The sequence below is a fragment of the Jaculus jaculus genome, chromosome 12 (genome assembly GCF_020740685.1).
Source record: "Jaculus jaculus isolate mJacJac1 chromosome 12, mJacJac1.mat.Y.cur, whole genome shotgun sequence".
NCBI lineage: Eukaryota > Metazoa > Chordata > Mammalia > Rodentia > Dipodidae > Jaculus > Jaculus jaculus.
This window is the reverse complement of record NC_059113.1, coordinates 43,924,069-43,951,170: the sequence shown is the minus strand read 5'-3', so window position 1 is coordinate 43,951,170 and position 27,102 is coordinate 43,924,069. Positions and strand designations below refer to the sequence as shown.

General features: G+C 39.6%; 1 protein-coding gene across 4 annotated transcripts in view; it reads left to right on the top strand.

Moving 5' to 3' along the window:
• Positions 1–27,102, top strand: part of Csmd1 (CUB and Sushi multiple domains 1) — a 1,843,561-nt gene that overhangs the window by 1,761,814 nt on the left and 54,645 nt on the right. For all 4 annotated transcript variants that reach the window (XM_045131039.1, XM_045131041.1, XM_045131040.1 and 1 more), the window contains 2 exons: positions 11,543–11,737; positions 21,828–22,001. In XM_045131039.1, the coding sequence (XP_044986974.1) occupies positions 11,543–11,737; positions 21,828–22,001 (369 nt within the window). The remainder of the gene's footprint in view (positions 1–11,542; positions 11,738–21,827; positions 22,002–27,102) is intronic.

The following is a 27,102-nucleotide window of genomic DNA, read 5'->3' as shown; positions in this document are numbered from 1 at the left end:
TGTTGACCTGACCCAGGCAGTCTTGGTATACGTGCTTCTGAATTTCCAGAGCTCCATGAAACTTCCCTATCTTCATCAGCATAGGCATCTGAATGTCTGCTGAAAGTTCCACCTTAACTGTTAGTGTGAGCAAAATACTGATTAAATTATTTCACTCCAAAGGCAACTAATCATGATTTTCCAAAGCTAATTAAATGTGCTCAAACTGAACTTTGTATTAAGAAGTACTTAGCTATGTTGAGTTTGATGGGGGAAAAAAATCTTTGTTAAAAGAGAAAAAAAAAGACAATTATCTACTGTACGTATGGTCTGATTACACGAGCAAGGAAGATTTATGATGAGTGCCTATAACTTATAGAGGGATGCTCAGGGGCTTTATTCATGGTTCAGGTACTGTCATACTGTGAATGCCTTGGGAAACAACTGTCAGCCTTCCTCTTTTCCCACTGCCTAAATAAGTCAGTAATAATCCAGAATCTTTCAGTGTTTGAAAAACTAAAAGCCAATATTTCTCAAATCAAATTCAGTTGCTTATTTGTCACTGTAACATTTAGAAGACAATAAGACTTTATGTATAACTATGTGTTTTCTGATTTCAACTCACTTAACTTGAGAGGTATAATTTAGGGGTTTTTAATGAAAAAACTGTGTCAAACACATACACACACACACACACACACACACACAGAGAGAGAGAGAGAGAGAGAGAGAGAGAGAGAGAGAGAGAGAGAGAGAAAGAATGGGCTCAACAGGGCCTCCAGCCACTGCAAACGAAATCTAGATGCACAGGCCCCCTTGTGCATGTGGCTTATGTGGGCCATAAAGAATCGAACCGAGAACCAAGATCCTTTGGGTTTGCAGGAAAACTCCTTAACCGCTAAGCCATCTGTCCAATCCATAATTTATTTTTTTTTAATGAGAGAGAGAAATTGGGGGGGGGGATTGGCAGACCAGGGCATTCGCTAGTGCAAACGAACTCCAGAAGTGTGTGCCACCTTGTGTTGCCAGCACCACCTGTGTGCATCTGTCACCTTGTGCATCTGGCTGACCTATGCTCTGGAGAGTTGAACCTGGGTCTTTGATCTTTGCGGGCAAGCACCTGAACTGCTAAGCCATCACTCTAGCCCCTCAAACCGTTTATATATTTATGGTATGCAAGATGATATTTGGGATACAAATAGACAGAGACTTGGTCATTATGGTAGAAAACACTAACATCTTTTGTTTATGTGTGTGAGAACACGTAAAGTGTTTATTTATTTTTTATTTTTTATTTTTTTTTTAACATAGCATGGCCCACACATAGGATGGGACTTTTCTCTGGGTTCCTCAAACTGCAGGCCAGTGCTGTGTGCTGGGCCATCTCACACACTTTGCACCCTCTGAGCTACTCTGGTGGCAGCAGTTTTAAACTTCTGATCCAGCTCTCCTCTTACTCACCATTCTCACCTGCCTCTGCAAACCACTGTTTTGTTCTCTATTTCTGTCGATTTGGCTGTTTAAATTTTTTATACCATGTGTGAAATCAAGTCCTGTTTTTCTTTTGTGTCTGGTTTAATGGAACCATGTCCTCCAGGTTCATCCACATCATGAAAAGTGGCAGAATTGTGTGCTTTTTTAGGCTCCAATATTGTTGTACTGGCAATAATTCAGGGTCAGTCCTCCTATGGGGACTGGATATTGTTCTTATAGAAATGCAGCTACGCACAGACATGCTAACAAAAGCTACCGCATTCATTACTGCAAAGAGAAAACCCTCCTCACACCATCCAGGGACTTCACCATATGATTGATGTCATTGAATATTCAAACAAAACTGATACAGACCATTCTTGGAAACATAAGAATCACACTGGGCATAGATTTCTGAAAGTGGCTACTCTCTTCTCAGCAAAGACAATCTAAAGTGGACTTTGACATTCATGTCCATCTCTGTCCTCAGATTTTTTATCCTCAGATGCTTTTTGGTGTTCTGTTTGTGTGTTCAGTCCCCAAACAATGTTTATTGAGAATTTTCAAGATAGACAGAGGTATACCCACAACATTCATGTGCCATTCACCATACTATGCTGCCATAGTTGTCTCATTGATTATTAATTATTCATTGTTTTCTTTCTTAAATATTTACATATTTAATTTTGCTATTGTATCAGAGGAAGTAACACTATAACAGGAAGGCTTTACTGTGTTCTCAGTTTCCATATACATGCTTTGATTTTATTAGGTTGTTGCCTTATAGATGCATAACATTTTCCTGGCTTGCTATATATCATTCTCTTCACATACATGAACACAGTTAACTGTAGATATTCATAACTTGTACTTAGGTAGAAAACTGTGAGAGGACATAGTGCTTACAATAGCCCTTCTCCTAGCAAAGATCAAGAAACACAATTAAACCAGAACAAGATAATTACAAGGCAAACCAAGCTCCATTTTCATATAGAAGGAGGTAATCATGGAGAATGTTAGATTCTTGCTGTGAGTGGAATTAGAGCAAAGGAAACTCCCTTTTCCCCTGTGTGAGCCAAAGCCAAATCCTTGGCACAAAGAGAGTTGGAGAAAGATTGCTACATAACTAGAGCCAGCATGTAACCCCTGGAAGCTCACACTGGAAAAAGAAAATCTTTTATCTAAAAGGTTATCAAGGTTCCAGTTGAGTTTGGAGTAAAAAAAAAAAAATGCTGAATGCTTACAGCAAAGACAATCTTGTCTGAAAAACTAAAGATCCCTCTGGCTACAGAATGATCAGTGAAAATTCCTGAGAAGAAGCAGCTTAAGGAAGGAAAGGGTTTATTTTGACTTATGGCTCCAGGGGATAATTTCCATATTAGAAAGGAATGTATAATAGCATATATAAAATTATATATTACATCTTCAGTCAGGAAGCAGAGATGGTAAACAAGAAGCAGGTAATACTATAAGACTTCAGCAAGGGCTGGAGAGATGGCTTAGTGGTTAAGTGCTTGCCTGTGAAGAATAAGGACCCCGGTTCGAGGCTCGGTTCCCCAGGTCCCACGTTAGCCAGATGCACAAGGGGGCGTACGTGTCTGGAGTTCTTTTGCAGTGGCTGGAAGCCTTGGTGCGCCCATTCTCTCTCTCTCCCTCTATCTGTCTTTCTCTCTGTGTCTGTCACTCTCAAATAAATAAATAAATAATTAAAAAGACTTCCGGTTAAGATGGCAGCGTAGGTACCACGCCAAAGCAGCCTAGGGGGAAAAAAGACCAAAAAAACTCAGCAAAATACACACTTTTACTAAAAAGTGAGGTGTATAGGAAATTGAGGTGGCAGCGGAGAAGTAGAAGAGTTATAGAGCATCCAGAGCCTGCACAGGCGGGAAAAGCGGCTCCAGCAGCTCGGCCAACCGCCACAGCCGCGGCGCAGCAGAAAGCCGCCAGACTCTCGGCTCGAGCCGCAGGAAAAGCCAGGTGTGGGAGCTTCCCCTCACACTGCGCTCTCCGCAACTCGGGAAACATGAAGGGAGAGCAGCAGCGAGCAGCAGGGGAGAAGACCGCGAGGTAGAAGAATACGTGGAGCAGCGAGACAACCAGAGCAGCCGCGGCTCCCTCCCCTCCCCCAACGCCTGAACCCAGCTCCAGCGAACACAGCAGCGGCCCGGGACCCGGCCACACCAACGTGGGCTGACAGCGGGACCCAAGCAGGAGCAGAGTTCGGCAGCAACATCAGCGGCTCCAGCACCGGTACCAGCGCCCCAGCAGCAGCGGACCCAAGAGCGGCAGCGGTGGCAGATCCTGCAGCAGCGGCTTCGGGGGGGAGCAGCGGCGGTGGACATGGCAGCGGCAGCTTCAGCAGCGGTGGTGGCTCCGGCGGTGGCAGCTACGGCAGCAGCAGAGGCAGCAGCAGCGGCTTGGTTTGCCCCGTAGGAAAAGCAAGTGCCCAGCTCCAGAAATCAGAACAGCAGCCCGACGACCCAGGCAGCAACTTGACTGAGACCAAAATCATCCAAGGTAACTGGGATTGCACCTGGGAAGGGTCTCACTTGGTCACAAGCTGACTTGGATCCCATCAACAGACCAGAAATCTAAACCTCTTTGTTGATAGAGGATCTGGTCATTATAATAACTACTCTTGCATACATACTCGGGGCTGTTTTTGATTGAATGTGTACAGTGTTTAGTTAAATTTTAGAATCTACCTGTATTTTATTCCACTCAGCCTGCTTGAATACTCCTATAGCAGGGAAACTCAACCCCTAAGAACATCTTTGTCGATACTCTGAGAGTCTTAAGAGCCACACCTAATACCTTAAGGTCCTACCCTGAAAATATATTACATCAAATCAATTGATACAGCTAAGAATACACAGCTAGCTAGAAAATCCAAGCATTAACTTAATCCAAGATGCAAAAATATATACATTATAACACAAGAAACACTAAAAAGCAAGACGATATAAATTCACCTAAAAGTATTAATGCATCAGAAATGTCCTCCAGTGAGAAAGAGTTAGAGGAAATGCCTGAGAAAGAGTTCAAAAGAATAATTATAAATATGTTCAAACAGGTCAAAGAACACATGAAAACAATCAAAGAAGAAATCAAAGAGGAAATCAAAGAGGAAATCAAAGGAATCAAAGAAGAGGCAGGACACCAAGTTATTGAAATAAAGAAGGCAATACAAGACATAAATAGGGAAATAGAAATAATAAAGAAAAACCAGTCAGAATCACTAGCAATGAAGAACACAGTTAATGAAATAAAAAACTCTGTAGAAAATCTCACCAGTAGGATGGATGAGGGAGAGGACAGAATATCTAAGCTAGAAGACCAGGTGGCAGACCTAATGCAGTCCAACAAAGAGAAAGACAAACTTATAGAAAAGTATGAGTGGGAATTTCAAGATATTCGGGACACTATGAAAAGATCCAATATAAGAATTCAGGGCATAGTAGAAGGAGAAGAACTCCACTCCAGAGGCATAGTAGGCATCTTCAACAAAATCATAGAGGAAAATTTCCCCCAAATTGGGAAAGAGGTGCCAATACAGATACAGGAAGCCTTTAGAACCCCAGCCAGACAAAACCCAGAAAGAACCTCTCCTCGCCATATTATAATCAAACTTCCAAACACACAAACCAAAGAAAAAATATTGAAAGCAGTTAGAGAGAAAAATCAAGTTACCTACAAAAGCAAGCCCATCAGGATTACAGCAGATTATTCAACACAAACTTTTAAAGCCAGAAGGGCTTGGAGTGATATATTCCAAGTTCTGAAAGATAACAACTGTCAACCAAGGTTACTTTATCCTGCAAAGTTATCCATTCAAATAGATGGAGAAATAAAGACATTCCATGACAAAAGCAGGTTAAAGGAGTATTTGAAGACAAAACCAGCTCTACAGAAAATACTTGATAGAATCCTCCATGCTGAACAAAAGGAAAAGCACACATATAAGGAACCTAGAAAAAAACAAGCTATACTCAAATACCAGTTAATAGAAGAGAGCACAGGTAGAACCAGTAACACACACACACACACACAAATGGCAAACATAAATACACACCTTTCAATAATATCTCTTAATATCAACGGTCTCAATGCCCCAACGAAAAGACATAGATTTGCAGACTGGATTAAAAAGCAGGATCCTACAATTTGTTGTCTCCAAGAAACTCACCTTTCTACAAAGGATAGATATTATCTTAGGGTGAAAGGTTGGAAGACGGTGTTTCAAGCAAATGGGCCTAGAAAACAAGCAGGGGTTGCTATCCTAATATCAGACAGGGTAGACTTTAGTCCGACGTTAGTCAAGAAAGATAAGGAAGGTCACTTTATATTGATTAAGGGCACACTCCAACAGGAGGACATTACAATCCTAAACATATATGCACCTAACATGGGGGCTCCCAAATTCGTCAAACAAACACTATTAGAACTAAGGTCACAGATAACACCAAACACAGTGGTGGTGGGTGACTTTAACACCCCACTCTCATCAATTGACAGGTCATCCAGGGAAAGAATAAACAGAGAGGCATCTGGACTAAATGAGGTCATAGAAGGAATGGACCTAACAGATATATACAGGACATTTCATCCAAAGGCTGCAGAATATACATTCTTTTCAGCAGCACATGGAACATTCTCTAAAATAGACCATATATTAGGACACAAAGCAAATCTTAACAAATTCAGGAAAATTGAAATAATTCCTTGCATTCTATCTGACCACAATGGAAATAAACTACAAATCAGTAGCAAGAAAGACTATAGAGCATACACAAAATCATGGAAACTAAACAATACACTACTAAATGATGAGTGGGTCAATGAAGAAATCAAAAAGGAAATCAAAAAATTTATACAGTCAAATGATAATGAGAACACAACATACCAAAATCTCTGGGACACAATTAAGGCAGTTCTAAGAGGTAAATTTATAGCCTTAGGTGCCTATATTAAGAAATTAGAAAGGTCGCAAGTAAACGACCTAATGCTTCGCCTTAAAGCCTTGGAAAAAGAAGAACAAGGCAAACCAAAAATTAGTAGACGGGAAGAAATAATAAAGATTAGGGCAGAAATTAATGAAATAGAAACAAAAAGAACAATCCAAAGAATTAATGAAACAAAGAGTTGGTTCTTTGAAAGGATAAACAAGATTGATAAACCCTTCGCAAATCTGACCAAAAGAAAGAGAGAAGAGACACAAATTAATAAAATCAGAGATGAACAAGGTAACATCACAACAGATTCCAGAGAAATTCAAAAAATCATAGGGACATACTATAAAAGCATATACTCCACAAAGTATGAAAATCTGAAAGAAATGGATGATTTCCTTGATCTATATGAACTACCTAAATTAAATCAAAATGAGATTAATCACTTAAATATACCTATAACAAACATGGAGATCCGAACAGTTATCAATAATCTCCTAACTAAAAAGAGCCCAGGCCCGGATGGATTCACTGCCGAATTTTACCAGACTTTTAAGGAAGAGCTAACACCATTGCTTCTTAAGCTTTTCCAGGAAATAGAAAAAAAAGGAATTCTACCAAACTCCTTCTATGAGGCCAGCATCACCCTGATACCAAAACCAGGCAAAGATAGAACAAAAAAAGAAAATTACAGACCAATCTCCCTCATGAACATAGATGCAAAAATTCTCAACAAAATATTGGCAAACAGAATACAAGAGTATATCAAAAAGATCATTCACCCTGACCAAGTAGGCTTTATCCCAGAGATGCAGGGATGGTTCAACATACGCAAATCTATAAATGTAATACATTACATAAATGGGTTGAAGGACAAAAATCACCTGATCATCTCATTAGATGCAGAGAAAGCATTTGACAAAATCCAACATCCCTTCATGATAAAAGTCCTACAGAGACTGGGAATAGAAGGAACATATCTCAATATAATAAAGGCTATTTATGACAAGCCTACAGCCAACATATTACTAAATGGGGAAAAACTGGAAGCTTTTCCACTAAAATCAGGAACAAGACAAGGGTGTCCACTGTCCCCACTTCTATTTAATATAGTTTTGGAAGTTTTAGCCATAGCAATAAGGCAAGAGACACACATAAAAGGGATACAAATTGGAAAGGAAGAAACCAAGTTATCATTATTTGCAGATGACATGATTCTATACATAAAGGACCCTAAAGACTCTAGTAGCAAGCTGTTAGAGCTCATCAAAACCTACAGCAATGTAGCAGGATACAAAATAAATACACAGAAATCAGTAGCCTTCATATATGCTAACAACAAACACACAGAGGATGAAATCAGAGAATCACTCCCATTCACAATTGCATCAAAAAAAAAAATAAAATACCTTGGAATAAACCTAACCAAGGAAGTAAAGAATCTCTACAATGAGAACTTTAAAACACTCAAGTGAGAAATTGCAGAAGACACTAGAAAGTGGAGAAACATCCCTTGTTCCTGGATTGGAAGAATCAATATCATGAAAATGGCAATCTTACCTAAAGCAATCTACACATTTAATGCAATCCCTATCAAAATTCCAAAGGCTTTCTTCATGGAAATAGAAAAAACAATCCAAAAATTCATTTGGAATCACAAAAAACCTCGAATATCTATAATAATACTGAGCAACAAAAAAGAGGCTGCTGGTATCACCATACCTGATTTTAACCTATACTACAGAATCATAGTAACAAAACCAGCATGGTACTGGCACAAAAACAGACATGTAGATCAGTGGAACAGAATAGAGGACCTAGATGTAAGCCCAAGTAGCTATAGCCACCTGATATTCGATAAAAATGCCAAAAATACTCATTGGAGAAGAGACAGCCTCTTCAGCAAATGGTGTTTTGAAAACTGGATAAATATCTGCAGAAGGATGAAAATTGATTCTTCTCTCTCGCCATGCACAAGAATTAAGTCCAAATGGATTAAAGACCTTAACATCAGACCGGAAACTTTGAAACTGCTAGAGGAAAAAGTAGGGGAAACCCTTCAACATATTGGTCTTGGCAAAGACTTTCTGAATACAACCCCAATTGCTCAGGCAATAAAACCACAGATTAACCACTGGGACCTAATGAAATTACAAAGATTTTGCACCGCAAAGGACACAGTGAAAAAAGCAAAGAGGCAACCTACAGAATGGGAAAAAATCTTCTCCAGCTATATATCTGATAGAGGATTAATATCTAGGATATACAAAGAACTCAAAAAATTAATTAATAAAGAATCAAACAAGCCAATCAAAAAATGGGCTATGGAGCTAAATAGAGAGTTTTCAAAGGAAGAAATACGAATGGCATATAAGCATCTAAAAAAATGTTCTACGTCACTAGTCATCAGGGAAATGCAGATTAAAACTACATTGAGATTCCATCTCACTCCTGTCAGATTGGCCACCATCATGAAAACAAATGGTCATAAATGTTGGCGGGGATGTGGAAAAACAGGAACCCTTCTGCACTGCTGGTGGGAATGCAATCTGGTCCAGCCATTGTGGAAAACAGTGTGGTGGTTCCTAAAACAGATAGAGATTGATCTACCATATGACCCAGCTATAGCACTCCTAGGCATATATCCACAGGACTCATCTCATTTCCTTAGAAGTACATGCTCAACCATGTTTATTGCTGCTCAATTTATAATAGCTGGGAAATGGAACCAGCCTAGATGTCCCTCAACAGATGAGTGGATAATGAAGATGTGGTACATTTATACAATGGAGTTCTACTCAGCGGTGAAGAAAAATGAAGTTATGAAATTTGCAGAAAAATGGATGGACCTGGAAAGTATTATACTAAGTCAGGTAACCCAGGCCCAGAAAGCCAAGCGCCACATGTTCTCTCTCATATGTGGATCCTAGCTACAGATGACTGGGCTTCTGCATGAGAATGAAAATACTTAGTAGCAGAGGCCAGTAAGTTGAAAAGGAGACATAAAGGGTGGAGAAAGGAAGGGAGGAGGATACTTAATAGGTTGATATTGTATATATGTAATTACAATGATTGTAATGGGGAGGTAATATGATTGAGAATGGAATTTCAAACTGGAAAGTGTGGGGGTGGGGAGGGAGGGAATTACCATGGGATATATTTTATAATCATGGAAAATGTTAATAAAAATTAAAAAAAATAAAAAAATAAAAACAATAAAAAAAATAAAAACTTCAGCAAATCTCCACCTTGTAAAGGTTCCACAACCTTGCTCAATAAGGCCACAGCTATGGGGCAAATGTTCAGACATGTGAGCCAATAGGGGAAATTTCACTTTATACCATGACACCATATACATGAGAAATAACTGCATCATTTAAAATATCTTACAGAGGGCTGGAGAGATGTGTAAGTGGGTAAAGGTGATTGTTTGCGAAGCTTGATGACCTGGGTTCAATTCCACAGTACACACTTAAGCCTGATGCACAAAATGTCACATGCATTTGGAGTTCAGTTGAGTAGCAAGAGGTCCTGGTGTGCTCATTCTGTGCTCTCTCTCACTGTCTCTGTTTTCAAATTGATAAAACATTTAAAAAATAAAATATCCAAGAGACATAGGCTGAAGAATTACTTTTAAATGATCAACTATTTCTTCATGTTTGACCTCACTGACTGTACTCTTACATGATGATCAGAAAGGCCTGTGTTTTTTGATTTTTGTTTTTTTTTAACTTAGTTACTATAGAGGTATTATAGATTTTTGAAATTTTTATTATTTTTATTTGAGACACACAGAGAGAACTGGTGTGCCAAGGCATCAGCCACAATAATCAAACTCCAGAGGCTTCCACCACCTAGTGGGCATGTGCCACTTAGCACTTGCCTCACTTTGTGTGCCTGATTTATGTGGATCTGGAGAGTTGAACATGGGTCCTTAGGCTTTGCAGGCAAGTGACTTAACCGCTAAGCCATCTTTCCAGCCCAGTAATACAAATTTTTGTAGCACTTTGCACATGTCTGATTTAAATATAATGACCTTGAGCAGAATTTCATTGTAAAGTATATTTATTATTACCATTCTGGAAAAATAAAAACTATTTATGGCACTTCTGTAGTTGATCATGATGATTTCCAGCAATGTAATCTCTGTGTTTAATGAAGTGTCTCTTGTGTTTATCTTCTAAAATTCATTTTAAATTTTATTACACTTTTCAGAAAAAAATAGTTCATAAACACCTAAAATTGTGCATGTATTTTAGTGCAGCTATAAATCCCTTGAAGTCTGCCCAGCAACACGGTCCCACCATTTTAGATCCTTGCCTTTCACTGGGTTCATTACAGTCACTGTTACTGCTCACATAGTTCTCAGTGCAAGAGTTTCTGTCCCCTCATCCTTTCTCCAGGTGCAGGGTAATGCCCTCATTTAAGAAGTAATAAAGACTTTTCCTGGGCAGGAGGGATGGTTTAGTAGTTAAGGCACTTGCCTGTTTGCAAAGCCAAAGGACACAGGTTCAATTCCTCAGGACCCATTTAAGCAAGTTGCACAAGGTGGCACATGCATTTGAAGTTCATTTGCAGCAGCTGGAAGACTTGGTGCTCCCATTCTCTCTGTCTCTCTCCCTCTACCCCCGCTCCCTCTTTCTTTCTGTCAATAAAATAAATAAAAATGAAATATTAAAAATATATTTCCCAACAGTGGCAATGCAATGTGCCTAAGTATTTTTTCTGTGTTTGTAAATTCAGTAATGTATAGCAATATGTATATTTCACAGAGAAGAAATGTGGCCATCCCATTGGCTGATAACCAGTGTCCACTCTGGTTTCCAGTTCCATGGTTGCTGTTCAAAGCATCTCAAATACCACTGAGAAAGATTTGTGTGTGAGATGTTGACATGCATGTATTTATTTCCCAAATGCACATTTCTGCTACCTACAAGTGAACATGTGGCTTACCCTAACACTTCAGCCTGACCTTAAGACCATATCTGTAATGAAACAGGGAAGCCTTGAAACAAGAAGCCAAAGTATTCCTGTCATACCCCATGATATGATTCACACACTAAAGCCCTCAGGACTAACAGCAGGCAACAGGCCAGTTGCTCAAAGCTGATGAAATAATGCTGAGTGTATTTATCTTGCAGCGGTGCCCTGTCCCAGCATCGAAACCCAGCTGTCAGAACATGTCCTCTGGAGGCTGGTTTCGGGGTCACTGAATGAATATGGAGCTCAGGTTCTGCTAAGCTGCAGCCCCGGCTACTACTTAGAGGGACAGAGGCTCTTGCAGTGCCAAGCAAATGGGACCTGGAGCACAGGAGAAGACAGACCCTGCTGTAAAGGTGAGTGATGCTAGACCTCTCCCATATTGCATAGGATTTTAAAGTCACTAACCTCCATGGAGCCATTATAAAGGTACTGTCCCTTCACAGATCCCCAGACTGAAGGTCAAAAGGTGTGTCATGATGCTCATGCATGCTAATGTAACATGATGAAAAATATAACTATGGAATTACATGTTGAGTGTTGTGTCTTCCTTGTTAATGATGGCATTTTGTATACTTTGTAATGTTATAATACTCAAATATTTTTATCAGCTCAAAGACAAATAGAGGATCAGGCTTAAAGAGATAACTATTATTCTGTACTCAAACTACATATGACTTCTCACTGGGATATTGGAGAATCTTATTTATGCCAGAAATATTGTGTTCTCAATAATGAGTGCTTTGAAAGTATTAGTGTCAGGTACAAGATAAGCAGTTAACACTTTGAGTGATTTTCATAATGAATATGAATAAATAGTAACATAAGACAAAGCAGACATTATTCTGAGTGTCTTTTGATCCATGCATCTTTAATATAGCATCTTTACATGGTTGTTCATGGGAAATTATCATGCTCAGAGATAAGTGGTTACAACAGTATAAAATACAAATCTTGGAAATAATAAAACTTGAATATAAAAGGAGAAATACAAAAGAATGCATGCTTAGTTGTCTTAGATAATACCTTTTATTCAATTTCTAATATAACATATGTTAATTAAGCTCGTATTACAAGCTCTAGGCCAGAAATAGAGATGAATAGGAGAAATGCTGACACAAGGAGCATGAGACTTAAATGCCCTATATTCTCAGGATGACCTTGTCTGAAGCTTGCTATCAGCATGACACTTGAGGCCTCTATTCTGTCTTAGGGGAAGCCTGGTTTAGTGACTGATGTCTGGTTTGGTGACAAATGCCTGACCCTTGCATTGCACTCAGCTTTCTCCTATCACAGTCCTGCCACATGCTTGTCTCCCTCATTCATACACTCTCAGCCTTCTGCTTGTACAAGCCACTGTATGATTTGGGGATATGGCATGAGGGCCATCAAGGGGAAAGGAGATAGCACTGGGAATAAAGACTTTTCAATTAGTTTAGTCTCTAGGTAGTCAGGAAACTACCAGTATTTTTTAAGGCAGGCATAGAGTCTTCAGCACAGATTTGGCTTCCTGGCTGTGGTGTTGAGAGAAGGCTTCTGCTATTGTGTGACCTGCAGAAAGCCTCTTGTGTCTGATTCCCCATGGAGCTTGCTGTATCTCTCTCTGCAAAAGACAGGACCTTGACAGACCCTATAGCTGCACTCTGAACTTTGATATTAGTGTCTGAAACCATCCTTCCATACTAGTTCACTCACAATGAACATTTGCAAACATGACACTCTGTTGATTCTTGAACTAAACACAGCATCAGGGAAGTAACCCTTATTGGGGTACGATGGCAGAGCCGTGTTTCCCTGGAACCTGGAGCCATGTTTTTGTCTCCATTCTAAAGCTCCGGGAAGTCTCCTGTATGACTCTCAACTATATTCCTATTCAACCACTATGTTTGGCCCAGGGCAGTGAACATATCTGTCCATCTGCTATAGTCACTTGCCACAGGACACTCATCCATTTTGCACACAGTTGTACACATTCGTTCATTGCTTGATTGAAATTCTGAGCATGAGCTTTCTGTCACATTTTTCCATTTGCCCCTTTTGTATGCTACCACAGGTGTATGACATTTGCCAGAATCAACAGAGTCTACCTGAAAACATAGTTTGCTTTTGTTTTGCTTCCCATATCTATATTTGAAGTTGTTGCAGTTTACCCATGGGAGTCACTTTTATAAATCACCATGTTGTTCACCTCACATCTCTTAAATCCTTGCTTTCTCATAAAGACAAGATCTTTTACATGTGTCCCAAGGTTGGCTTTCCCAGGCTCAAAATCAGGGATTCTCTGAGGTGCACTGGTAGACCTAAACCTCTGTGTGAGAGTAATGACAAACAGAGTGCAAAGGCCAAGGTTAAGGGAAAGTTCATATAAATGATATTATTATTCTTTTGACCTGGAAAATCCATATTTTTCACCCAAAATGATTGATGTTGGCATTATCAATTTACTTTTATTTATACCTTTTTGAAAAAAAATTGTGTAAGAACACCACAGTCTTAGTAATACCTGAGGACCTGGATTTGTTCACTATTGTACGTATTACACCATAAGTTCTGGATCCACCCTTGGGCTGGCTTCCCTGGTTGATTTGTCTTTGACCTCTTAGGGCTGTGCTCAGATGCTCTTCAGCCCTGTCTGCGTCTGGAAAACCAAGATAAGCTACACACTCACTATTCACAGGGCATTGTGCATATATTTGAGGACTTAGGGTGAGGCCATGGCTATTAGTGTCTGCTCCTGACATCCATCCTCTACCCCTGCCAGCTTTCCATGGTCCCATGGGTCCAGGAAGCAGGAGCCATCAATCCCTTTCTCCTCAACAGTTCAGTCCCACCCTGGAATTCTCATCTTTGATTAACTTAAGGTCACCAGGTTTGTAACCTAATAAGAGTCCTACATGAAAAGGGAGAGGATTTGACAAGAAATCTATTCAGAAGATTGGGGACATCTTAGATACTTTCTTTTCCTAGATCATAAAGTAAAATTGTTGAAGAACATCTTCAATTTTAAAAATTAAAATCAGAAAAAATTAAATGCCTATTAATGTATTTAAAATGATAGTCACATTGTGATGACATAAATAATCTATTTTTGTAAATGAGAGTTTATTTTCAAACAAAACAATCACTTGTGGGAAGAGTGCCATCATATTAAAACTTGGAAGTGTCTTTATAACCTAGCTGCTAGAGTCTGGCCAGGTCCTAGCACCTAGAAGGTGAAGAGGGGAAATTTGTGGATCCTAAAAGGATCTGGGGGACTATGAGAATTCTTACACTGTGTTATAAGAAGAGCTATTACAAAGAGCACAGCATCCAAATGTCAGGGCATCCTATCTCAGATGCAAACAATGAAGGAACAGAAATGATAAAATAATTCACATTTTTGTCTCAAATGTCCCTTTTACTCATATGCTCCTGGGTATTTTTTTTAACAGCCAGCTTGTTTCAGTATCTAATACTGAAATCCATTCATCTTCTTAGAATAAATATTGGTGCTTGATATGATAACCATCTCTTCTTAATATAATGTTAAGAAGTACTAAAAAGCTTCAAGACTTCAACCCTCAAAAATTAAAGTGAAAAACATCTTTTTAGAACCTGATGATATTGACTTTGTTTCCTGAGATCTGTAATGAAGAAATCGCTCCCTGCATTACTTCATTTTCTCTCCTGCACATTTCCCTTCCATTGTCTACTTAAATGTAATTTATTGTCCATGTTCCCTATCATACCCATATGTACCCAGAAAAATGTACTGTGAATCCTGGTGATAATATACATTACAATTAAATAGGTGCAAAAAAATAGGAAGTTCAAACATTATTTAGTTTTTTAATTAAAAATTCTTAAAATGACACATTTTCATAAGCCCAGTTTGCTAACCGATAGCTTCTCTATAAAAGGAATAATTGCTTTCCACATGATATTGGGCCTTATGGAAACCATTGTTATATGGAGTAAGTTGTTATTCGTAAAGTTTTGCTTGGCTGTGGCTTATATTAGAATAGCCTGGCCCTGAGATCTTACGTCTCTGTCACAGGGAGGGGCCCCAGGCCCACCCCTGGGATTTCCACAGTGCATAGAGGGAGCCTATTGTCTTGCCTGAGGTCTTCATAGTGCAGGGAAGGTCCCCATGTCCTGTTGGTGTCCTAGTTCCACACATCCTGTGTTTGGGGAGGCATAGCATGGACATTTGATATACCTGATCGGTGTCTCCATGCAACAGGGAAGTCAGCATTATTTTTCTTATTTGATTCTGTACTGATTGATACATCATATATAATTATATATTAAGAAATGTACTTATTGCAGAAATACATGAATATGGATCAGAAAAAAAACATGTTTGCATTTTAAAATTTACATAGAAACAAAATTCTAAATTGGATCTTTACAACATAGCTATTCAAAGAGCATTGTCTATATCTCAGACTGTCTCTCTCTGAACTGATGAGAGCTCACTGAAATCAGAACATGGTGCAGAGGTCAGGCTGGGCTTTGGTAGCCTCCTGGCAACCAGTGGTATGTATGGAGTAATGGTTACGCATAATAGGTATGGTCCATCAACACAAGTATCCCGTCTACATGCTAGAATGATATTGTTAGTCTATCTAATATTAAAGTGGACATCAGCCATTATAAGGTTGAACATGAGAAGACACATGAATAAAAGCTCAGCTCACAACCAGTGCTTACTGCTACATGGGCAGCAGATTCCCTCTCAAATACTTTCACCTTGGTGAGGTCTCCTTCCAGTTCACATCCAGCGATGGATGATAGCTCTGGGTACCTGGACTTCACAGAATGACTCCAGATCCTGTGTAATGGGATACTAGTCCTGACCCCCTGAACCCTAGGTTTGTGTCTAATTTTAATCAAACAATTGAATAAAATAAGTCTGAGAAGGATAATTATTAAATTATTATATTTAATGATGGAAATACAGAGCCAAGGAAGGGCACCCACATGACTAAAGACCCCACATGGAGAGCCTAGAAAAACCATGGAGAGAAAAGAAAGAAAGTTCAAAGAGATCCTGCCATGTGGGGAGCCAGAGGTCATAAAGAGCCCATGTGAAGAGTAAGGTCTAAGGGGCTCTCCCTCAGCTCAGCCTAGCTATGTCTGGGACAAGCCAAGGGGAAACTCACTAGCAGCTGGAGATTCCCAAGTGGTCAGACAGCTAAGATAGGGTGTCCTCCCCTCACAAACGTATCTGTGACCTTAAGGTGGTGGCCTTACTTTCCGGCTCAGGTGAGCCAGAGGGACATCTGGTTAGTTAAGGCTAGGGGTTATCTTGCAAAGAGGTTAGCCATGACACCAAGTTTTAAACACCACAATGTTTAACCCACAATGTTAAAATCTTAGGAAAGACCTCCCTCCAAGGAGGGGCCGAGGTTGTTTGTAAATAAAAACAGGTCAGCAGAAGACATAAGAAATCAGATCATACTTTGATTTCTCTGTAAGAATAGGCTCAATGACATTCCCGTTTCTTATTTTCAGGCACCCAGTCACCCCAAATGCCTAAAAGAGCTACCTGACCCCCAACCCCCATCACTTGATCCACATAGAATGCCTTCATGTGTTTATAAAATCTATCATGAGGGCTGGAGAGAATGCTGAGCAGTTAAGCTCTTGTCTGTGAAGCCTAATAGCCCCAGTTCGAGGCTTGATTCCCCAGGACCCTCATAAGCCATATGCACAAGTGGGCACATGCTTCTGGAGTTCAGTGGATGGAGGCCCTGGCACGTTCATTCTCTCTCTCTCTCTCTCTCTCTCTCTCTCTACATATATATATATATATATATATATATATATATATATATATATATATGCACATATATACATATCTGTCTGCCGCTCTCAAATAAAAATAAACAGAAAAATTAAAAAAAAAAATCTATCATGAGGCCACTGGACATATCCTGTTCCTCTCACAGGAGCAGACCACACTGATGGTGACTATTCATGGCCATCCAACTTAGCCTTGTTCACTGGGCCTACAATGGCCCATTTTAAGCACACCTGCTGCTAAGCTTGCTCTAAGGAACATTAAACTTACAGTATGAGGAATGATGTGATGACATGCTACTGTTTCAAAGTAGATTTCCCCATGAATGCAAGTACAATATTGGAGACAAATTGAAAAGAAAGCTTCCCTGTGGGGAGGCAAGTGGCTTGACACCCTCAGCTTTGCTGGACACATAGCATTCATCATAGTGAGCAGAAAGTGTGTTCTTGTTCTTCTCAGCTTAGTTATGCAAAGACACCCCATGATTCTGAGGGAGCTGTTGAATAGTCTGGGTGGGTATGTTTTCAATGGGAGGGAAAAGGAAAACCCACTGAATTTATTATTAGAAAGTTGTGAGGAAAATAAAATGGAAAGAAATCTTTCTCCTTGAAGTTTGACAAGGTTATTATTAATAGTGAGGGGTTCTCCCTTACAAGCTGTTATGCCATCCTCATTAATGAGTTGAGTTTAGTATCAAAGGAAAATCTAGGTCTAGAATCCATTATCCAGCTGCTGAGAAGCTCTGTTGTTGCCCCATTAATTTTTTACACTCGAGTAAGCCTTATTAGAGGAAAGGCTTTAAATAGTTTCCTCACTAGGGTATATAAGCAGGGCTAGGAAGATAGAATCCGATGTAGAGGCTGAATGTGCCTTCTTGCTTGTCTAACATTAAAGGGACATAGAGATCTCCACCAGGAGATGAATCCAGACCTCTGTTCTCATTTGACACATTTCTGACAAGCATGAAGTATTGAAAACATGATCCAATTACTTAAATGACTTTAAGTGCATTGCTAAATATCACAGCTCAAGGTGGAGTTCACACTGTGTTTGGAGAAAGGCTTAGAGAAAAGTTCATAGCAAATTGTGGAAATGTAAATCCTACTTGAATTCATTGACATTTCCCCACAGCACACATGTGAGAAAATTCCTGAAGGCTCACACCATAGCTCTCATGGGTTTTTAGTCACAGATGCCAAGAAAAGAAAAGGAAAGGAAAGGAAAGGGAAGGGAAGGGAAGGGAAGGGAAGGGAAGGGAAGGGAAGGGAAGGAAAGGAAAGGAAAGGAAAGGAAAGGAAAGGAAAGGAAAGGAAAGGAAAGGAAAGGAAAGGAAAGGAAAGGAAAGGACAGGACAGGACAGGACAGGACAGGACAGGACAGGACAGGACAGGACAGGACAGGACAGGACAGGACAGGACAGGACAGGACAGGACAGGAAAGGAAAGGAAAGGAAAGGAAAGGAAAGGAAAGGAAAGGAAAGGAAAGGAAAGGAAAGGAAAGGAAAGGAAAGGAAAGGAAAGGAAAGGAAAGGAAAGGAAAGGAAAGGAAAGGAAAACATCTGCATGATGTTTTTTACAGCTAAACTCCAGACTTCCGGTGAGTGATCCACTACAGGCCACACCTCACCATTTGAAATGGAATCACTTGTGAAATCTTAGACTCAGAGCAGCTTAGTTAAAAGCATTCATCTCAATTGAACATACTCAAAATTTTCTTTCTTTTTTGAGAAAGGGCTTCATGTAACCCAGGGTAATATTGAACTCTCATTCCTCTGACTCCAACTCCTGAGTGTTAGAATTATTGGTATGTGATACCATATTCAGATTATAAGGCACTGGGTATCAAACCTTAGGTCTTGTGCAGATGATGCAAAAACTCTACCAACTGAACTGAATATCAAGTGCTTACAAAAATTCTTCACCCGAATGATCATGAAAGTTTTGTGTCAGTCAAACTTTTTATCTCTATAAAACATAGCTGAGAAACTTTAAGAGAAAGAGGTGGGAGAGAAGAAACACAAAGAGAGAGAGAGAGAGAGAGAGAGAGAGAGAGAGAGAGAGGGAGGATGGGTGTTCCATGGTCTCCAGTCCCTGCAGATGAATTCCAGACACATGTGCCATCTTGTGCATCTGACTTATGTGGATACTGGGGAATCAAACCTGGGTCCTTGTGCTTCACAGACAAGCATCTTAACAGACATGTGCACCCCTTGTGCACCTGGCTGAGGTGGGTCCTAGGGAATCAAACCTGGGTCCTTTGGTTTTGCAGGTAAACACCTTAACTACTAAGCTAACCGTCTAGCCCTAAATTATTATATTTTATTGGCTTTTTGAGACAAGGAACCACTCTACCTAAAGCTGGCCTGTATCTATGGCAGTCCTTCTGCCTATACCTCTCAAGCCATGGTATTACAGAAAAAACCCCAAAAAAAAAAATAAAACAAAAAAACAAAAAAAAAAAAAAAAAAAAAAAAAACCTGCTGTGCCCAAACAAGAAAAACAATTTAGGGGATGAAGAATTTATTTTATATCATTATTTCAGAGGTTCCATGCCCCAGTCTGCTTGCTTGGCTGTTTCTAGACTATAGTGAGCCCTGCATCATGAGGAGGGATAAAGTTGCTCACCTCATGACTCATGGTAGCCAAAAAGGGAAAAGAGAGAGCCCAGAATATAATTCATCCTTGGAAGTCACTTACCCAAGGACCCACTTTCTCCAGCTAGGTTCCACCTTTGGCAATTGTACACCCCTCTCAGAAGTCTATTTTGACCTTCAATCTGTCCATAGATTCATTCAATGATTAGATCAAAACTGTCATGATCCACACAACTCTTCATCCTTGGATCCACCAGCTGGTAATCAAATCTTCAATAAGTTAGCTTTTAGGGGTACATTTATTATCCAACTATATAGTCTGGATGTTAAACGTCCCCCACGGTTGCATATGTTTGAACACCTGGTTCCTAGCTGGAAGGGCTGATTTTGAAGGCTGTTGAACCTTCTGAGATGAGAAAATACTGAAGGAAGTGAGTCACATGGTGTGTCGGTTGAAGGTTATAGGTTGGCCTTCCAGTCCAAGTCTTGTTATGCTTTCTGGTTGGCCCCAGAAATGTGAGCAAGCCATCTCATGCTCTCTCTAACATGAACAGGAGCTGATCCTGTTGTCATAAACTGTGCCTTCCTCACCCTGAAACTGTGAGCTAAAATAAATTCTTCCCCTGAGTTGCTTTGAATTAGGTACTGTGCCATGGAAATGAGGAGAGTAACCAAGGCACAAACCGTCATGGTAGTCAACTTCTGATTCCATTCTGTCAGTAGGTGCTAGTTTATAATGTTGCTGGAGTTAACCCTGGCTTAGGCATTCGGGTGTGTCTTCTTTGTCCACTGCACAGACCTTCAGGCAACACTCTAGGGACTGTCATCAGCCCTAATGCAGTGTAGAACCTATTAGGAGATTGTCCGCACTCACCTGCCAGCATTAAGTCAAGCAAAGTCCCTGCATTTTTTCATCACAGTGTTTGTTTCACAAGAACTCAAGTGCTTTTGGCATTTGCCAGGGTTGCTTTAATCATGGTATAAGCCATACCTCATTTAGGACTCTGTCAACTTGTCTTTGAAGAGAATCTAAGATTTGCATTCTTACTAGTTTAAAAAAAGATGTGGGACTTTGATGGTCAATTAACCTTGAATTCTCCCACTTTCTCCCCTCTTGGGATTTTTTAATTTTTATGCTCAAGATTTTATGGATTTGAGGCACAAAGATGTGCCTTGTGGCATCAGTACCTCTGGTGTGGGTGACTAAACTGGAGTTACTTGTGGGAGGATGTGGCTATGCTCGGTCATATCTGGGGCAACACAGATGTCCCTGGAACTTACAGCCAACCTTTGTATACTCACAAAAGAGCTAGATTTTATATATAGTTATTACTCTTCTGGAAGTTTTCTCATGTGCTAAATAATCAGCAGTTGTACAGAACTCACGGTCTCAACAAAACACAGAAGTAACGGAAAAAAAAAAAAAAAGAATAAACTTGGCACCAATATTAAAGTTAGAAGTCCTGGATTTTATACACATTACTGTGTTCTAGACAATGGCATTCCACAAAGACACTTCTTATTCAGATTCTACCAGCTAAATGGGAGTGTCCCCTAACAGTGGCACCACTCAGGGTAGATATGGACAGAAAAGGAGATAAATGATCAACTTTTCCAGTACATTAGCCATTAGGTAAATACACTGAATACGCTGTGGGTTTTCTTTTACTTTTTTTTTTTTTAATTTTTTTCACTTATTTATTTGAGAGACAGAGCTAGAGTGAGAGTAAAGGTGCACTAGGGTCTTCTGCCATTGCAAATGAATACCAGATACGTGCACCACTTTGTGCATCTAGCTTTATTTGGGTGCTAGGGAATTGAACACCACGCCAATATGCTTTGCAAATAAGATTTTGAACCATTTCCCCAGACCAAAGAGAGTTTATTGACCTGTGAGGATAAAAAGTAAGTAATAATAGTTAATTGCAGGGATCTAGAAAATATTGGATCTGTTCTGAACGTCTGAGGTTTAGGGCATTTTTTAAGAAAAATTTCCACTCAGGATTTCTGCTTGTTTAAGCTCAAGAGTAATGTGTGACCTGGACTAACGCAAACATTTCCCTTCTAGTTATTTCCTGCGGAAGCCTGTCCTTTCCCCCAAATGGTAACAAGATAGGGACACTGACTGTGTATGGTGCCACAGCCATCTTTACCTGCAACACCGGCTACACACTCGTGGGCTCCCACGTCAGAGAGTGCTTGGCAAACGGCCTCTGGAGTGGGTCCGAAACACGGTGTCTGGGTAAGTTAGTCTCTGTCCTAGTGCTACATAATTAAAATAAGCCTGGAAAATGGATCACAATGGGAGATGCAAGGACTTTTCTGCTACAAATGCTTTGACAGGATTAGAGAAGACTGCCACCTATCATAGCTGCATGTCACTTATTTCCTCTTGGAATATCTGAAAGTATTTGCTACTTTGTCTGGATTATAAAGGGTGGTCATGTTACTTTCTTTTACAGAAAGACTGTTTTACAGAGGTCTGAGAATATATTATACTCCCACACCATCATGAACTTAGGAAATCCAAGCAGTAATTTCATAAACTTATATAAGTTTTATGTTTTTAATAATTTAAAAAAGTGATAAAATTGAAATGGTATTTATCTAACTCTGTATATATACAGTAAGTTGTCTAAAACATTGTATGTCTAATATAGCTTTTTTTCCAAAAAATATACTGCCTCATAATTTGAAAAATGAGTTGATAATACATCCATTGAAAAAAATATTCAGGATAAATGTGCAAAAATTATTGAATAAGGAATTGTGAAAACATCGGTTTCTCAAGGTTGCCCGAAGCCTTTCTGGGTGTTGGCTCCATGATATCATACCTACATCCAGATCCTACCCTTCCCTGATATTCCACCTCCCTCAGCACTTGTCCTACTGACCAGTCTTCCTGAACCTTCTCTGTGACCACTCAAAGGGAAGGAAGGCACCGGAGGCTTTAAACTTTTCCATCTTCATGGACTTTAGGCCTGAGGCTGGGTCCAGGGAACTTAGAAAAGTAAAATCAGTTTGTTTGTCTTTTAACTTGGCATATATTTGAAAAACAGAAAAATAAACTTATAACACTGGAGAAATTCAACCTTGTAGGTTCTCACACTTACCTATGAAACACTCCCTACTTTAAATTACTATGACACTGATATGAACACTGTCCTAATGTGTGTTACATATATTCACATTATTTTACATTGTTTATATATAATACATAATTTATTTCAAACATGGAGTGTCATATCTTCTATTTGGCTATGAGATCTCCTTGGAATGGCTAGTGCTTCATATAGAGTCACCAGACCATCTAAGTTGTTCTGTGCTTTCCTAAACATTCTTACAGTCTTGGTGGCCTTGAGTAGCTCTCCCTTTAAGGCAGAGCTGGTGTGGATACAAACATATCTGCCCTTTTCATTGGAGTTTAGTACCAGAGAAGAGGAAAAGGTGACCAAAGCACTAACATCCCTGATAAGGAGGGAAGTCAATACCAACTTACACCATGTTGTGGCTCTTTGCTTCAAACACATCCCCACCTTTACCTTGTAGGTAGTTATTAGTAAGAAGTGCAGGTAATGGTACAGTTAGAGCTTGGGAAAATTAAAAGATAATTCAGTCTATAAAACTGTTAAACCGTCTAGTCATCTTGAGTCTTATTGCTCTCAAATAAGCCCATACTCTGTTATCTATGTTAGAGCTAAAGATGGAGATAGTAAGATTGAGATACAGGGGTCATCAGCTGTCTTATGATGCCCCAAATATGGTCTCAGTGGATGTCACAGATCTTAGAAAACTATGGAGAATGAGTCCATTTTCCTTGAGGAAATTTTAACAATGCATAAGGAAAGAGAAAAATACCTGGAATATAACATATGAAAATAGTAGTGGTTCATAATTTTGGCACAAAATATGAGAATTAATAAAATCAGAGGAGCCAGAGTATTTAATAAGAAAAAAAAATCATAAAATTCTTAGGATTGGTATAAAGCTACATATACATAGCTAGTGGCTAAATAGTAAATGATAAGTAGGGCATGGTGGCACACGCCTTTAATCCCAGCACTTGGGAGGCAGAGGTAGGAGGATCGCTGTGAGTTCAATGCCACCCTGAGACTACAAAGTGAATTCCAGGTCAGCCTGGGCTAGAGGGAGACCCTATCTCAAAAAAAAAACAAATAATAATGATAATAATAATAATTGATAAATTTAATACAAAGATTTTAAAACAGAGAAAACCTATTTCATTACTAACATTAAGACTGTATAATACATATAATATGGTAATGAAGCTATCTGCAGCAGAGAAATAGACTGTGGGTAGATAACATAACCTAACCCAGCCAGAATCTATGCCCATGGGAAAGCATGCAGCTGTGTAAGCAATCCTAGAAAGGTTGTGTGTGAAAGAGTGAAAGGAGGGAACAGAGTCACTATTATTGTCAGGGAGACCATAAGATTCTCAGACACATAGACATACCAATGGAGGCTCAGTCCTAATTCTGTCACCAACCCTATGCACGAGGTACTGGAGATGCTGCAGAGCTTTGTACCCAGTTCTAAACTGATGCCTTACAAGAGACAATATTGTGAATGGCATTTTTATAATAATTTCAAGGCATTTTTGATTTTTATTTTTTTAATTAATTATGTATTTATTTGAGAGCAACAGACACAGAGAGAAAGACAGATAGAGGGAGAGAGAGAGAATGGGCCCGCCAGGGCTTCCAGCCTCTGCAAACGAACTCTAGATGCGTGCACCCCCTTGTGCATCTGGCTAACGTGGGACCTGGGGAACCGAGCCTCGAACCGGGGTCCTTAGGCTTCACAGGCAAGCAATTAACCGCTAAGCCATCTCTCCAGCCCAGATTTTTATTTTTTTAATCTCCATGAGACCACACAGAAAGCACCTATCACTCCTATTACAAATGAGAAAACAATCTTAAGACATGGAAGAACATTGCCAGTATCATATTCACCTTAAAATAATCAAAAATTACTTATGGATAGCCAATCTGGGTACAGATCATGGACTTATGAGTTCCTTTAGTATCCTTGTACCAATAAATTCCCATATCAGAAGGCAGGTATGAGTGATGTTTGTGCTGTCCTGTTACTGCTACTACAGTGCAAACAAGCGGTGTTCACAGATGGCTGGGAGTGACCTGTAGTCTAGATCCAACATGACCCCCGCCAGGATGCATGCAAAGGAAAGGATGCATGCCTTAGCCCAGCATGGCCACTTATTGCCCTCCATGATTATATGTGTTCATTTATCAAACTAATAATTTCTTTCATCTACAAATTTGTCATATGAATTACTGTAATTGTTTTCCCATTGTTACTCCCTTGTAAAACACATTCTGGGTATCCACCATAAGTGATCTTGGGTAGCTTTTAGTACAACTTGGGTCCTATGGCGGTACTCTCAACAGTCACACTGGGAAACCATAGCAAAGGAACATTGTAACAGCTGACAATTATATTTTTTGAAAACTTTAGAATACATGGCTTAAACTCATAGATATTGTCTCTCACACAAAAAGACAATACCTCAAACCCTATGGCTTTGAGAAACAAGCCACCTGAATGAAGAGGACATAGCAAGGGTCCCAAAAGATAGAGGAGTGTCAGGTCTTCTATAAGAATATCAGTGAGCAATAAGTACCCATCTCAGGACTTGTTCAATCACAGGTTTAAAGAGAGTTTCTTATAGGAAAAGTCTAAAGTGAGCATGGGATAATGCAAAGTTTAAAAGAATGAGAATACCATGTTCTCCATGTGCCCCCTCCATGTGCTTAGGTGCTCCATTCTCCATGAATCTCAGTGTTTGTTCCATCCTCTGGATGTCTCAATATTCTATTTCATTCTTTATATATCTCAACATTACACATCCAGCATTTTAATCCCTGTGATGAAACAGAGCAGATTGTTGGTAACTGGCATGCACTGTAGTGAAGAATCTGATGTCCATGAGCTTTAAGGAATGTGTGGAAAACTTTTGATCATAACTTTGTCCAAGAGAAAGAAACATTAAAAAGTGATGGATAGTTATTTTCAGATGTTTGAAATGCTATGGTGTGAAAGATGAGATAAGCCATTTGTGGTAAGGTTTCTATATTTATGCCCTTCCACGATGGCTGACTAAAGGTACTGTGGAAACCTGTGCTGGGAAAAATAAAAGTAATTGATACTTGAGCTGAGGACAGGGCTAGGGTTGATGCTGACATTAATGATACCCATCTTTCTCCAGAAGTTAGTGTGTGCAAGAAAGTAACTTTCAGACTTATGTAAGCCATCTGCCTTAACCAAAGCTTATTTAACATAGTATATCTATCTAACAATACATTGACAACTTTGTGCAAAAGGCAGGTACCCCTCTCCTTGTACTTTGTGCAAAGGCTTCCATGGACCCCAAAGCTACATATACATATATGTCCCAGCATGAAATAAGAAACTCTAGAAAGACATTTGGTCCAGCTGTGGGCTAGGAATCTCCTTTTTATCTTGAAATCTACATGTAGAAGTGCTTTGACATGGTGTGAATCCAGGTATAGTAGGAATTGTATCCTGCTTCTGGTACTTTAGTCATGTCCAGTGATGTCCAGCAGTGACAACTATCACAGACTTTTAGCCACTGAGCAGAAATGTACATATTGAAGGATAATGCTGCCCTTTCCCAAGTCTTGTGGATGTCTATAAGAGAGCCATATTTAAAAAGTAGAAGGGAAGCTGTTTTTGCTTCACAGTCAAGAAGGGAGTTGGGTCTGTGCAATGTTAAGGTGATCCTAGTCTGAGTTCTGAGCCACAACATGTGACAGAATTTGGGGTCTGCATGTAACTGGCATTATGGTTATATTCCAGGTGAAGATATATGCATACACCACATGGCACATCCAAACAGAAGCTCCCAAACCACGCTATATCACCTGTCTCCTGTGTTATGATAGGGTCCCTGGGGTTATCTAAGTTCTCTAGGATGTGCCCAATTTTTCCTTCTGTATTATACAATGCTATAAATCTCTCTAGGCTATTGCATTAAACTCTGAAAATGCTGGTCCTTTATCTATCCTATCAGGTGCCTTCTAATCCATCAGGGAAGTTTTATGATTGCCACACTCTCTTAATTATTTTCTTGTGTTGATCTTCCCTGTGGTAATGTGCTTGAACCCATCAGGGAGCACAGAAGTGGGAAGGAGGTGGTAAGTTTGTAATTTAGGGCCCCTGTGGTAAAAGTCTACATTAATCTCTTGATAACATTTATGGCATGAAGATTTTTCAGCACAGAAAGACCTGTCAAGTCTCCCACCGGTTACCTCTTTAATCTTTGAATCTTTGGTAGAGAA